This window comes from Aotus nancymaae, unplaced genomic scaffold (genome assembly GCF_030222135.1).
Source record: "Aotus nancymaae isolate 86718 unplaced genomic scaffold, 86718_ANA_hifiasm-v0.15.2.pri h1tg000072l, whole genome shotgun sequence".
Classification (NCBI taxonomy): Eukaryota; Metazoa; Chordata; class Mammalia; order Primates; family Aotidae; genus Aotus; species Aotus nancymaae.
Genome location: NW_026988487.1, coordinates 15,171,187 through 15,186,088, shown reverse-complemented (window position 1 = coordinate 15,186,088; position 14,902 = coordinate 15,171,187). Strand labels below are relative to the sequence as shown.

At 43.6% G+C, this 14,902-nt stretch overlaps 1 protein-coding gene, 1 long non-coding RNA gene and 1 pseudogene across 5 annotated transcripts in view; 2 read left to right on the top strand and 1 right to left on the bottom strand.

The window, feature by feature from the left end:
• The window catches only part of SSH2 (slingshot protein phosphatase 2), a 288,187-nt gene that overhangs the window by 262,618 nt on the left and 10,667 nt on the right, over window positions 1–14,902 (top strand). For all 4 annotated transcript variants that reach the window (XM_012449295.2, XM_012449294.2, XM_012449297.2 and 1 more), the window contains one exon: window positions 3,332–3,532. In XM_012449295.2, the coding sequence (XP_012304718.2) occupies window positions 3,332–3,532 (201 nt within the window). The remainder of the gene's footprint in view (window positions 1–3,331; window positions 3,533–14,902) is intronic.
• LOC105715094 (uncharacterized) lies at window positions 6,065–12,844 on the bottom strand. Its single transcript, XR_001106971.2, has 3 exons — window positions 12,516–12,844; window positions 10,039–10,150; window positions 6,065–6,380 (listed from the first exon to the last, which is right to left on the bottom strand). It is a non-coding gene; the product is annotated as an uncharacterized LOC105715094 (long non-coding RNA).
• Window positions 10,893–11,005, top strand: LOC135271020 (U6 spliceosomal RNA; annotated as a pseudogene).

Genomic DNA, 14,902 nt, shown 5'->3' with positions numbered 1-14,902 from the left:
CAGCACCTAGGAGTGAGTATCTCTTTAAATGCTCCTGTGTCTCATTCTAATCAGTACCCGGTTGTTGTTTTTTGTTTGTTTGTTTGTTTGTTTTTTGTTTTTCTGAAACAGAATCTGGCTCTATCGACCAGACAAGAGTGCAATGACATGATATCGGCTTACCACAACCTCCACCTCCTGGGTTCAAGTGATTATCCTGCCTCAGCCTTCTGAGTAGCTGGGGATTACAGGAACGCGCTACCATGACCAGCTGATTTTTGTGGGTTTAGCCATGTTGGTCAGGCTGGTCTTGAACTCCTGAGCTCAAGTGATCTGCCTGCCTCAGCCTCCCAACCAAACTGCTGGGATTATAGGCATGAGCCACTGTGCCCAGCCCAAGACCCTGATTTTTTTTTTTTTTTGAGACAGAGTCTCACTCTGTTGCCCAGGCTGGAGTGCTGTGGCACGGTCTTAGCTCGTTGCAACCTCCACCTCCTGGGTTCAAGCAATTCTCCTGCCTCAGCCTCCTGAGTAGCTGGGATTACAGGAACTCACTACCATGACCGGCTGATTTTTGTTGGTTTCGCCATATTGGTCAGGCTGGTCTTGAACTCCTAAGCTCAAGTGATCTGCCTGCCTCAGCCTCCCAAACTGCTGGGATTATAGGCGTGAGCCACCACGCCCAACCAAAGACCCTGATTTTTTTTTTTTTTTTTGAGACAGAGTCTTGCTCTGTCACCTAGGCTGGAGTACTTGTGGTGCAGTCTTGGCTCACTGCAACCTCTACCTCCTGGGTTCAAGCAATTCTCCTGCCTCAGCCTCCAAGTAGCTGGGACTAACTACAGGCACCTGCTACCATGGGTGACGATTTTTGTATTTTTAGTAGAGACAGGGTTTCACCATATTGGCCAGGCTGGTCTCAAACTCCTGACCTTGTAATCTGCCCGCCTTGGCCTCCCAAAGTGCTAGGATTACAGGCGTGAGCCACTGTGCCCAACCAAGACCCTGATTCTTAAAGTGACACCAGGCTTAATCGGGACAGTCCAGCATGGGTAGGGGCACTGAAAGGTGGAATTGGGTTAGGGGATAACTGACTTCAGATCCTTCATTACATGAGTTAGAAGCTATATGCCAGTGATCCCAGCTACTTGGAAGGCTAAAGGAGGTGGGAGTATCAGCCAAAAGAGCCTAGTTGAAAATATGCCAAAGAGATGTCTTCATGGAAGTGGATTTCATAATTGAATTTTACTTGTGGTTGTCCAAGTTTGAGCACCTTGCATGCTACAGGCATAGACCTGAAACTTAATACATTAAGGTTGTCAGAGCTTGATGGGAAAATGTAGAGCACATATCTAAACTTCCTTCTGAGACACTGCATTAGCTTCCTAACTGTAGTCTAAATGTAAATCCTAGGGTGCCATAAATAAACAGATATTTCCTAGTCATTTGGGCTAAACTACACACAGAGACACACACCCCAACTAATGTTAGGACACCCAAATTTTGTACCTAATTGACAAGTGGGAGGTTAATCTTACCTTCCCTTTGAGACTTTCCATTATTCCAACCCATTCTCTGCATTCCTGTAGCTTACCTGGCTAACTCATTTTGGCACTTAACCTCATACTTCCTTGCATTTATACTGAAGTCTTTCATATGTCTCTTTCTCCAGAAGCAGGATTATAAGCTTCTGAAAGGAAGCTTGTCTACCATCATAATAGTGAGTGAGTGGATGAATAGATTTCCCTTGTTATGCTGACATGTACATTTTTTGGTTTATTGGAATAACCACTGGGGAAAGATTCCAGAGCCTGTGCATACTAGGATAAGGGTAACAGTTCTTACTTCCAGATTTTTTAATGTTGCTCCTACTTTAAACACCTGGTAGACCTAATCAGCAGATCCACAGGTTTATTTATACATTTAGCCAATATTTAATATTTGAAAGTTTGCTATGTGCCAGATACTGTGTTGTTAGCATAATTAGCATACTAAATAATGTTCATATTCCAGAGTAAGCTCCAGCATGTTAAGCCTCAGGGGTTTTGTTTGTTAGCATAGCTTTAGGTAGCTTCGTTTTCTCTTTCTTCCACCTAATTTTAAAAAAGAAAAAAAAAACGCACAGTTTTCCTTCATTCCTCCCTTATCACTGAGAAAGCCATGTGGTACACCACATGCCCCCATTCAGCTCCTCAGTGGGAGAGCCCGTCCCTAGACCCGGGTTGCATGTCTGTGAAAAGTACTATCCAGTGCTACATCTGAGTAGAGAAGAAGGTTAGTTTCATTTGGTTTGTGCTTTTTTCCAAGGACAGAACCCTTACTGGAACTTAAACTGGAAACAACTCATAACATTTGAATAACTTAGTTCACTCACAGCCACACCTGTAACTCAAGGGAGTGTCACCCATGAAACATGCCCCTGGGGCTGTGAGGGAACTGGCCTCCACCACACAAAATGGGCTCCAGTCTAAATTTAAAATGCTCCCTCTCTACCCTGTCACCAATTGTCATTGCACTTACCATATTGAATTTTTTCCTTTTTTCCTTTTCTCTTTTTTTGAGACAGAGTCTTACTCTGTTGCCCAGGCTGGAGTGTAGTGGTGCAATCTCAGCTCACTGTAACCTCAGCCTCCTGGGTTCAATCAATTCTCTGTCTCAGCCTTCTGGGTAGCTGAAATTACAGGCACCTGCCACCATGCCCAGCTAATTTTTTTGTATTTTTAGTAGAGACAGGGTTTCACCATCTTGGCCAGGTTGGTCTTAAACTCCTGACTTCATGATCCATCTGCCTTAACCCTCCAAAGTGCCAGGATTGCAGGTGTGAGCCATTGCACCTGGCCTGCCCAGCTAATTTTTGTATTTTTAGTAGAGATGGGGTTTCGCCATATTGCCCAGGCTGTTCTCGAACTCCCAACCTCAAGAGATCCACCCACCTCAGCCTCCCAAAGTGCTGGGATTACAGGCGTGAACCACTGTGCCTGGCCCCATATTGAATTTTAACTGTGTGTTTCTCCCACTGAATCCTACCCGTTAGGATAAAAGCTATATGTTACTTTGTATCCCAGCACTTTGCACCTTGTCTTACACGTAAATACCTGGTAAATGTTTGCTGAATGGATTAAAGAAATATATTATTAACATTGAATATTGTTTAAGAAGACACTAGAGCTGCCTCCCCTACCCTACCCACATATTTGATTATAGATGTATGGGAGTGTACCAAAGTGGAGAGACTGCATAGCAAGAAAATGGAAAGACAGGACAGGATACTTGGAAAAATCTAGAACCCAGCTTTTAAAATATCCCCACTGTTTTGTCTTCTTCTATTCTTTACCTCAATCCCTCAAACAAGGAAACATGGATCTAAATGCCTTGTGCACTGCAAAATGGGAGTGAGTCGCTCAGCCTCCACGGTGATTGCCTATGCAATGAAGGAATATGGCTGGAATCTGGACCGAGCCTATGACTATGTGAAAGAAAGACGAACAGTGACCAAGCCCAACCCCAGCTTCATGAGACAACTGGAAGAGTACCAGGGAATCTTGCTGGCAAGGTGAGTTCTTATGTGACTTTCTCCAATTCTCCCTCCTTTTAGGTTCCCTAAAGCAAGATGATGTGTCCTCCTCTGCAGCTAGTTCTCAAGCTGATTTGGATGACATGTTTTTTCAAAAAAGACTTATTTCTCTATCAATCAAGTTTTCAGAAAATAAGTGTAAGCATTTAAGATTCGCATGGGCTGTGTGGACACAGTGGCTCATGCCTATAATCCCAGCATTTTGGGAGGCCGAGGACAGTGGATCCTTTGAGGTCTGGAGTTCAAGACCAGCCTGCCAACATGGTGAAACCCCACCTCTACTTAAAATACCAAAATTAGCCAGGCATGGTGGTGTGCGCCTGTAATCCCAGCTACTTGGGAGACTGAGGCAGGAGAATCGCTTGAACCCGGGAGGCAAAGGTTACAGTGAGCCAAGATCGCACCACTGCACTTCAGCCTAGGTGACAAGAGTATAACTCCGTCTCAAAAAAAAAAAAGATTTGCATGGGCACGCTGTCAGTGGGATACCCCTGTCCCACAAGGAGCAGTACCAAAAAAGTTTTCTAAAGGCAAAAAAAGGTTGGGCATGGTGGTTTAATCCTGTAATCTCACTCTGGGAGGCCAAGGCGGGCGGATCTCGAGGTCAGGAAATTGAGACCATCCTGGCCAACATGGTGAAACCCTGTTTCTACTAAAAATACAAAAATTAGCTGGACATGGTGGCATGTGCCTTTAATCCCAGCTACTCAGGAGGCTGAGGCAGGAGAATAGCTTGAACCAGGGAGTTGGAGGTTGCAGTGAGCTGAGATCATGCCACTGCACTCCAGCCTGGCAACAAAGCGAGACTCCATCTAAAAAAAAAAAAGAGAGAGAGAGACTAGTATGGAAGATTACCTATTTAATCTTTCAGGTTGATATAATAAAATTAAAGGATGAAATACTAAATATACCACTTTTCAACATCTTATAAGACTAGATTCAGCTGCCATGTAAAAAAAAAAAATTGGATACCAGTGACCCCCATGGTAATGCTAGGCTTAGCTGAAATTCTTGGAAATTTTTTGGCCCATTCATTCATTCATATTTTATTTGTATTTTTGTGTTTTTTGAGACAGGATCTCTCAGTAGTTCTCTTTCAAGCTAGTTCCCTTTCAAGCTGGAGTGCAGTGTCACAATCTCGGCTCACTGCAACATTTGGCCCACTCTTTTAAAAAATATAAAAGTGCTGTCTGCTAATTTGGGTATTTTTTTTCCTCAGTGCTTTGTTTTACTGAGCCTTGTCCAGTAATTTTGATCACGTGACAAATCAGCAGAATAGGGATGTGTATAACCCCATTGAGGTATGAAGGCACTTCATAGAAACAATTCTTATTTAAAGAATCTTTTGGCAAGGCATAGTGGCTCATGCCTGTAATCCCAGCACTTTGGAATGCTAAGGTGGGTAGATCACAAGGTCAGGAGTTTGAGACCAGCCTGGCCAATATGGTGAGACCCATCTCTACTAAAAATACAAAAATTAGCCAGGCGTGAAGGCGGGTGTCTGTAGTCCCAGCTATTTGAGAGGCTGAGGCAGGAGAACTGCTTGAACCCGGGAGGCGGAGGTTGCAGTGAGCCAAGATCGTGCCTCAGCACTCCAGCCTGGGAGCCTGGGTGACAGAGCAAGACTCCGTGTCAAAAAATATATATATTTTAATCCAATTATATATGCTTTGCAAAAATGCAGAAAATTGCAAAGGGAAAAAAATAGTTTATGAGCTCAGTATATGCCGACAGCAGTTGACATTACCTGTTTCTCAAGGTTTTATTCTATCACATTTTGGTGGTTATTTTCTCCACAAAAACTGTTCTGTAGTCTACCTCCCCACTCAGTACTAGATCTTGAATGTCTTCCTGAATTGGTAAAAACCAGCTGTTTTCAATAATAATTTGGTAATTGGTGATAAAATGAGTAATTAATTTCACTACGTTATTATCCCTTTGGTGGTTAAAGCCACCTTCAGCAGCCCTTGGGAACAATCATCAGATATTTAGTGATTTATGGATCAGTTTTCTGAGATGCCACATGCTGAAATTCTGTGGATGTCTAGATTTTGCTTTGTTTTTTCCATATAGGTATCTTCTAGGTGGTTTAGTTAGGGTGAAGGCACAGCTGTCTAGAAGCAGTTGGGCTGGTACCAGTGTTTGACTCCAGTGAGTCTTATGATTTGGTCTTGACTCTTGAATCTGGACTGTATTTCCCCTGAACAAAATGTTACATAGCCTTCCAGCCTATCCAGGCAGAGGGATCATCCTCCCACCCCCAAAGTATTGTGAACATGTGGCCACAGCATAGCATTATGATTTCCACTAAAAAACCCCTCCCATTTACTCAACATTTGGCATGATTTCATCTCACTCGTTCGTTCTCTTAGGAGGTTGGGAGGATACTGAAGCGTCCTGTGTTTAAAAGAATTTGTAGGTCTTTGGGGCAAGATTTTGATGGCATTTTTAGATTAGATCAGAAGGTAGGATGTAGCGTTCTTTTTGGCACAAGAAAGAGGTATCTGAGCATTCAACAAGAAATAAATATATATTCCCAGATGCACATGACAGATGTTGGGCAATGTCCTCACGTGACCCATTGAGAGGAAGGATACTATGTGTCCTGCCAATCTGAGTATTTATTCTGGAATCCCAGGCTACTGCAAGCTGTTGGGTTGGATTTTTTTAGCGTGTGTGGTTTTCCTTAGTTGTTAAAGGAATTTCAGAAAAATCTTGATGATAAGAAGGGCACCGTAAACCCAAAATCACCTTTTCTTCCTTTTCCTTTCCTTTTTTTGTTCCATCTCAGCTTCCTAGTCTTGATTCATGGAGGGAGGGACAAGCCCTGGGGAGAGAAAACCACAGAATTTGAGTCAGTAGATCTGGTTTCCATTCCTGGTTCACCCCCTTGCTGCACCCCTGAGAAGTTACTTTACATTTCTGATCCTTAACTGACCCCATCTATAAAATGAAAATCAAGAGATCCACCTCACATTTTATGTGAATAAAAATGTGTATGAATGTTCATTATGTATTACTGAGAGTTATTCAGATAGGATTCTCATCTTCCTCCAAGGCTACCCAGAAGACACATATATGTGCCATTTATTTCCTCTTCCATGACATCACTTACTGCCTCCTGCCACCCACAGACATATTCCATTCAAAACTGGAATGGAGCCAGGCACAGTGGCTCACGCCTGTAATCCCAGCACTTTGGGAGGCCGAGGTGGGTGGATCACGAGGTCAGTTTGAGACCAGCCTGGCCAACATGGTGAAACCCCGTCTCTACTAAAGATATACAAAATTAGCTGGGCATCATGGCACACGCCTGTAATCCTAGCTACTCTGGAGGCTGAGGCAGGAGAATTGCTTGAACCCAGGAGGCGGAGGTTGCAGTGAGCCAAGATCGCGCCATTGCAGTCCAGCCGGAGCAACAGAGTAAGACTCTGTCTCAAGGAAAAAAAAAAAAAACTGGAATAGAAAGTGTTCCTGAAATTTCCTGTATTATGGTGTTTTCTGGGTTTTAAGTACTGTCTAGTGCTAGGGATATCACTTAGGCTGCTTTTGGCTGCAAGTAATCAAATACCTCAGTCAGTCAGGGTCTCAGCAAGAAACAGCAGACTCAGATTAGGATTATTTGAGGAGGGTTTTTTAAATATTTATTTTTTTTTATTATTATTATTTATTTATTTATTTTTGAGATGGAGTCTCACTCTGTCACCCAGGCTAGAGTACAGTGGTGTGATCTTGGCTTACTGCAAGCTCCGCCTTCTGGGTTCAAGGTATTCTCCTGCCTTAGCCCTCCTGAGTAGCTAGGATTACAGGCACGCACCACCATGCCCGGCTGATTTTTGTATTTTTAGTAGAGACGAGGTTTCACCATGTTAGTCAGGCTGGTCTCTAACTCCTAACCTCGTGATCCACCCGCTTCAGCCTCCCAAAATGCTGAGATTACAGGCATGAGCCACCATGCCCAGCCTGTTTTATTTTTTGAGACGGAGTCTATCTTTGTTGACAGGCTGGAGTGCAGTAGCATGATCTCAGCTTACTGCAACCTCCGTTTCCTGGGTTCAAGCAATTCTCCTGCCTCAGCCTCCCGAGTAGCTGAGACTACAGGCATGCACCACTATGCCCAGCTAATTTTTATATTTTTAGTAGAGTTGGGGTTTCACCATGTTGGCCAGGATGGTCTCAATCTCTTGATCTCATGATTCGCGCACCTCAGCCTCCCAAAGTGCTGGGTTCCAAGCGTGAGCCACCACACCCAGCCGTTGAGGAGGGTTTTATAAAGGGACTATTTACAAGTGTGGCATTGTAGTGGAATCAAGGGACTTATATCAGCAGGGCTATTTGGAAATAGCTCCTAGACCCAAAAAGAGAGGAAGCAGTTACTAGAACTTGGAAAGAAACTCTTGTTAGAGAAAGGCACTTTCAGAGACAAGCAATAACTTTCTGTCAAAGGGACACAGCTAGCCCGAGGTGGCCCTGTGGTGAGGGAGCTAGGGGGAGTAAATACCCTGTCCTCACTCTCTTTCCTGCAGTCTCCTTCCAGAACTCCCCATTAGCCAAACCCTCTGGAAGTCAGAAAACTAGGGGGCCTGTTGTTGTGGTCTGCAGGTCAGCCTCTGCAGCAACAAACAGGAGAAGCTGAAGAGTGGACTCTGCAGGGGCAAATAAAAGCTATCTGGCCCAACACCCAGCTACAGGTAGTTTAAAAAGTTGTACCACTTATTGCCTTTAAAAAGAAACACAGAAGTAGTCTCTGTAATGGCTCAGTGGTAATGTAATCACAGACTCTGGTGTTCTTTAGCTTTCTGTTCCACCTTCCTTAGTTAATAGCTTGGTCCTTGAGGTTGTCTGATGATTGCCAGATGTCTGCCACATTTCTAGGCATCTGTAAATTGTACAGCATCTGGCTGAAGAAAAGGGGAATTTAAATTAGATAGGAAGACCTTCTCCAGAAGCTCCCCATAGACTTCCTCTTGGGACCCATTGGCCAGAACTGGGTCATATAGCCAAAAAAACAGAATTTCCAGGACTGGATAAAACATATTCACGGCTGGGCACAGTGGCTCATGCCTGTAATCCCAGCACTTCGGGAGGCCGAGGCAGGTGGATCACCTGAGGTCAGGAGTTCGAGACCAGCCTGGCCAACATGGCTAAACCCCATCTCTACTAAAAATACGAAAATTAGCCAGATGTGGTGGTGGGCACCTATAATCCCAGCTATTTGGGAGGCTGAGGCAGGAGAATTGCTTGAACCCGGGGGCGAAGGTTGCAGTGAGCCAAAATCACGCCACTTCACTCCAGCCTGGGTGAAAGAACAAAACTCTGTCTCAAAAATATGTGTATCTATATATCACATTTATCCTCTGGATCTAGGGAAGTGCCACATTTCCTGAACCCATGGGACAGTGAACACCCAAATCAAATCAGGCTTCTGACTGTAAGAAAAATGGCTGTTGGATATATAGCTGTTAGGGTCTGCAATCTATGATGTGTTATTAGGAAACCTTGGCACCTGTAGGCTAACTGCCAAGTAAATAGGCCCAGCAGACTGGCCCAGCACCCAAGTGCTGCTCCAGGATCTGCTTGCTTGGAAGAGCAAAGAAAAAAATCCCCAGACTCCTATGACTATATGAAGCTCTATCAAGCCTTACAGTTTAGGTAAGCAGGAGAGGAAAATTCTTAGAAAAATCTCATTGTTTGTAGAGAAATTCTATTTCCTGTCCAAGTATTTGGATCTTGCATTTCATATCTTATCCCAAGAGGCATGTGGTGGTTTTCTCAAAGAGGCAGAGCCCTGATCCTAGCATTCTCTAGCTCCATAGTTATCCAGGGTGGCCCTGGGTGTTTAGTTTGTGGTGGCAGCTCTCTGTTTGAGGGCATTTGCTTAGTGCTTTGACATTAGTAGAAGAGGAGTTTTCAAAGTGACACCAGGTTCCTGTATTGATTTATGAATTGGTTACAGTCTTAATCAGAGTATGAGGGTATGAGCCAACCCCCTCTGAAATACAAGGGACTTTTTGTACCTCTCAGTATACCATTAAGGGCCTGAAGAAGGCTGTTTAATATTTCTCTTTAGACCTAAAAAGAAGGGTATCATAAAGCTACTTTTAGTATTGATATCTGATTTTATTTTTTCTGTATTTATGGATGGGGAATGGGAGCAAAACAAGAAGAGAGGGTGTGTGTGTCTGTGTGTGTGTGCCTGTGTTTTGAAACTCCCTTAAACTGCCAGCAGCCCTGTTTGTTATTCTGCACTCTGATCATGCAGGTATCTGGCAGATTTATGTTCCATTAGACAGGTTTAGATTTCAAGCAGACCATTTGCAACCTGGACCATGTGTCTGTGGTATTAGGTTTCCGTGTATAGGGGCAAGGAAGAAAAACTGGGTGGTGACCAGGGAGAATTTGTGCTACGTTTCCTCAGAAATGTCAGTTTTGATTCTTTGAATGCTCTTGTCACAAGGGCCAGAGGAGGCAGGGTTGTCTTTTACCCTGGCTTTGCTGGTGGAGACATTGAGGTCTAGTTAGCTGGTGCACATTGGTCAGCCGGCAGCATGCAATCTGAGAATTGAAGACGTGGACTCCTGGTCAGGTGACAGCCAACTGAAATTGAGATTTAAAAGGATTTTCTTACTAGCTTTCCAGTTACATAATCTTAAATCATCTTGGACAATGCAGAGCACACAAAAAATACTCAGATAACGCTTTTTCTCTTCCTTTATAAAGGCTGCCTACTACCCTAAAAAGTAACTATAGACAGCCAGGTATGGTGGCTTATGTCTGTAATCTAGCACTTTGGGAGGCTGAGGCAGGTAAATCACGAGGTCAAGAGATGGAGACCATCCTGGCCAAAATGGTGAATCCCTGTCTCTATTAAAAATACAAAAACCAGCTGGGCGTGGTGGCACGGGGCTGTAGTCCCAGCTACTCGGGAGGCTGCAGCAGGAGAATCACTTGAACCCAGGAGGCAGAGGTTGCAATGAGCTAGGATCACACCACTGCACTCCAGCCTGGTGACAGAGCAAAACTCCATCTCAAAAAAAAAAAAAAAAGTAACTATAGACAGCATGATTTTACTGTAACCCCTGCCCCTACCTTTTTTTTTTTTCAAAGAGACAATGTCTATATTGCCCAGGCTAGTCTCACTCAACTCCTAGGCTCAGGTGATCATCATGCTGTAGCCTCCTGAATAGCTAGATTACAGATGCAAGTACTCCATTTTTAGCAGTCTTTTCCTTTATATAACTTTCTCAGAGTTGATGTTTCACCAAACATGTAACAATATGAAAATGGAGGCTAGATAATGGAACACCTTATACGTCGTCATTTAAATTTCCTTCTTCTTGTGCTCGCCTGGGCAGCACATATACTAAAATTGACACTATACAGAGAAGATTAGCATGGCCCCTGCACAAGGTTGACAATTTTAAAATATTTAAAAATAAATATAGAATTTCTTCCCTGTTCATTAACTAGGTAAAAGGCCAATTCTTTCCCAGAATTACCTAATCACCTTATGTATGTCTCTGTTTTTATATGAATCCAAATTCAGGTCAGAGGCCACTCAAGGGGGAAAAGGATCTGAGACTTGGTTACATCATCCAGGATATAGACCAACTCTGAAGTTCCTTTTCTGGCAAGCTGTTTATTTGCTGCCTGCCTGGAAGAGGGTGGGAGATGGGGAGTCAGCTGGGTTTAAAATTTAACAGTTTAAAATAATAGATATGATCTAATGTCTTACATCTATTCCTACCAGTGATGAAGTGTTAGAATAAACTGGCTCAGGACAAAGCTTCATTGGAAAACAGTTTAGTGTAATGGACTAAAACTGATGATGAGGCCAGGCATGGTGGTTCATGCCTGTAATGCCAACACTTTGGGAGGCTGAAGCGGGCAGATTGCTTGAGGTCAGGAGTTTGAGATCAGCCTGGTCCAACATGGTGATACCCGTCTCTTCTAAAAAATACAAAAATTAGCCAGGCATGGTGGTGCATACTTATAATCCCAATTACTCAGAAGGCTGAGACAGGAGAATCACTTGAACCAACAAAAGGGAAATAAATTGTGTCATACTCATTACACTCTGGTGGGTTACATTTATACACAGTGATGAATCTTTTTTAAAAAAATCCATTGAGGAAGAATACATACAGTGTGACAACATTTATATAAAGTTCGACATGCAAAACAAAGCAGTATTTGGTTAAGAACAAAACATGTTGACACTATAAAGAAAAAAAAGGGAATGATAAGCATAAAATTCAGAGTGGAGGTTACCCCTGAGTGGGGAGGAGTGGGGAGGGGACCCTTGAGCGAGAAGGGACACGTGGAGTAGCAGTGTTGGAGATGAATCAGCTGCTTGCCATTCTCCCTCCAGGTCCTATTGCAAAAATGAAAAAAAGGCAGCGGCATCAGACCTATCTTTAGATTGGTTTTTTTTCTCTCTCTTTTATAAGTGTCAGCTTAATTCTAGAGCCCTGACCCAGTATTTTCTGATTACTATCTCCCTAAGGAAGAGAAGGAAATCCCTGCTGGCTATACAGCTGTGATGTTAGATTTCCTCTGAAGCGTGTACTGTTTGTGCCTATTAGCATAACTTCAGTCTCTCATTCTCTCCTGACTGATTAGTGATCTCCAGGCAGTTTGAAAAAACATACTTTGGAGGATTCTTGGGATCATGAAACTTCTCATTTGCCTGTTCTATTAGTAGAGGAGTGAGAATAGCTACCCCCTGAGAGGTCTTCCCAGTCATTTGCATCCCAGGCATTGTCCTACTATGGTGGGTGAAAGAAGCTGGTGCAGGTTTAAACATCTTCATGATAGGTCATATTTATTTCAAGAAACAAGGATGTTTGCATATAAGAGAAGAAACTTTAAAAGGAAACCACTGGCCTCAGTTGGTCATAATGTACAACTTAGGACCCACCTATCCAAACAGTCAGCTTACCCCCTCCCCACAGCCACTCACTTGTTTGAGATGTGTGATATGTTGTCTCCTCCTAGGGGTGGCTGGAGTTCATGCAGCTTGAAAAGGGTGAAAACCCCATCTTACACCCAGCTAATTGATTACAGCTTGTCTTCATAAAAAGACTGACCTGCTCCTTCCCGGGAAAGCACCCCTCTGCTCTGCAGGCATGAGTCAGAGAGAGCCCCACCCAAGCAGCAGACAGTCAGGGGGAGCTGAGAGCAGGTGCAGAGTTGAGAACAAACGGGGTCACATTAGTGCAAGCGCCTGAGCATGACTCGGCAGAGCCCGGGCGTGGCCCAGAGCCCGGAGCAAGTTGTTTTGGGCTGAGTTTCCCATTCCACCCTGCGGTTTGGTAGCTCCTCATCAGCTTGTAAGACCTGGAGACCACACCCCCAAGCACCACACTTAGTGACCTGTTTCCTGGGCAGATGAACCTGACCAACCACAGGGCCACCTTTCTCTTTTTGGCTGGGGTTTTGGGAACTGTTAAGAGTGTGTGGTTTGAAATGAAATCTCCCTATCTCAAACCTCTTCATAAAATAAATCAAAGGATGCAGGGTGGTAGAGGGAAGTCTTCCTTTGGCCCACCTGCTTTTCCACTTATCTCCTTAGCTTAATGATTTTTATCCAGAGATTATTCTGAAAGGGCCTATCCTTTATGCTATTCCCTTCATTCTGTTACTAAGTTTTATCTCCAGATTTACTAGCCCCTCCTTTGCTTTCTGATTCCAGAATGCTTACCATGCTCTTCACACCCCACGTCAGTCATTAATCTACATCAGCTCTTCATCCCAGTTATGAGAACTTGGTAATAGGTTCCAACAGAGTATTCCCTTTATGTTACTTGTATGTTTTGATTTTAGTGGGGTTTTTCTGATTATATTCATTAAACATGCCTGTTTTTTAAATTCAAAAATTATAAAAATATAGAGGCCAGGCTTGAGGTCAAAGCAGGAGGATCACTTGAACCCAGGAGTTTGAGACCAGCCTGGGCAACATAGTGAGACCCCCATCTCCACAAAAAAATTTTAAATATAGCTACTACTAGGGAGGCTGAGGAAGGAGAATCACCTGAGCCCAGGAGGTTGAGGTTGCAATGAGCTGTGATCTTGTCACTGCACTCCAGCCTGGGTGGTGGCAGAGCAAGACCCTGTGCGCTTGTGTGTGTGCCTGTGTGTAAAATGTAGAAAGTAAAAGCCTTGCCCAGAAGTATTTCTACCTTTCTTGAAAGAGTCACTATCAGTTTGGTGATGTTCCTTCAGATTTTTTCCTATGTTATTCTAACATGGACACTAATTTCAAATGTGTTTGAGGTTCTTTTTTACTTAATAGTATAGCTTGTATATCATTCTACTAAAATATTAGACAAGTTTTTTTTTCTTTTTGTTTTAATTTTTTTTTTCTTATCACAGAAGACTTATGTAGACCTGAGAGTTTTTAACAGCTTCATAGCATATAGTTATATGGATTATAATATAATTTTTTTTGTTTGATGTCTCATCTTTCAGTATCACAAATAGTATCATAGTAAATATCTTTGTTTGAGACAGTCTTACTCTGTCGCCCAGGCTGGAGTACAGTGGTGCGATCCCGGCTCACTGCAACCCCTGCCTCCCAGGTTCAAGCAATTCTCCTGTCTCAGCTTCCCTAGTAGCTGGGATTACAGATAGCTGCCACCAAACCCAGCTAATTTTTGTATTTTTAGTAGAGACGGGTTTCACCATGTTGGCCGGGCTGGTCTCGAACTCTGACCTCAAGTGATCTACCTGCCTCGGCCTCCCAAAGTGCTGGGATTACAGGCGTTAGCCACCACACCTGGCCGGTAAATATCTTTATATATCTTTTCTATTTTCTTACTTTTTTGAGACAAGGTCTTGCTCAGTCACCCAGGCTGGGTGCAGTGGTGCAATCTCAGCTCACTGCAGCCTCATCATCATGGGCTCAAGTGATCCTCCCACCTCAGCCCCCTAAGTAGCTAAACTACAGGCATATGCCATCACACTTGAATAATTTTTTAATTTTTTATAGAGATGGGGTTTTACCATGTTGCCCAGGCTGGTCTCAAATTCCTGCGCTCAAGCAATCCACCTGCCTTGGCCTCCCAAAAAGTGCCAGGATTTCAGGTGTGAGACACCACTCCCAGCCACATAGATATCTGTGTGCACTTGTAGTATTTCTCCAAGAAAAATGTATTAAGAATTTTTGGTTAAAGGGTTAAATTTGAAGAGCTATTGCCAGATTTCAGTCTTTAAAATTCTACAATTCAGCCAGGTGTGGTGGGGGGCTGAGGTGGGCAGATCAGTTGAGGTCTGGCCAACATGGTAAAACGTCGTGTGCACTAAAAAGATAAAAATTAGCCAGGCGTGGTGGCATGTTCCTGTATTCCC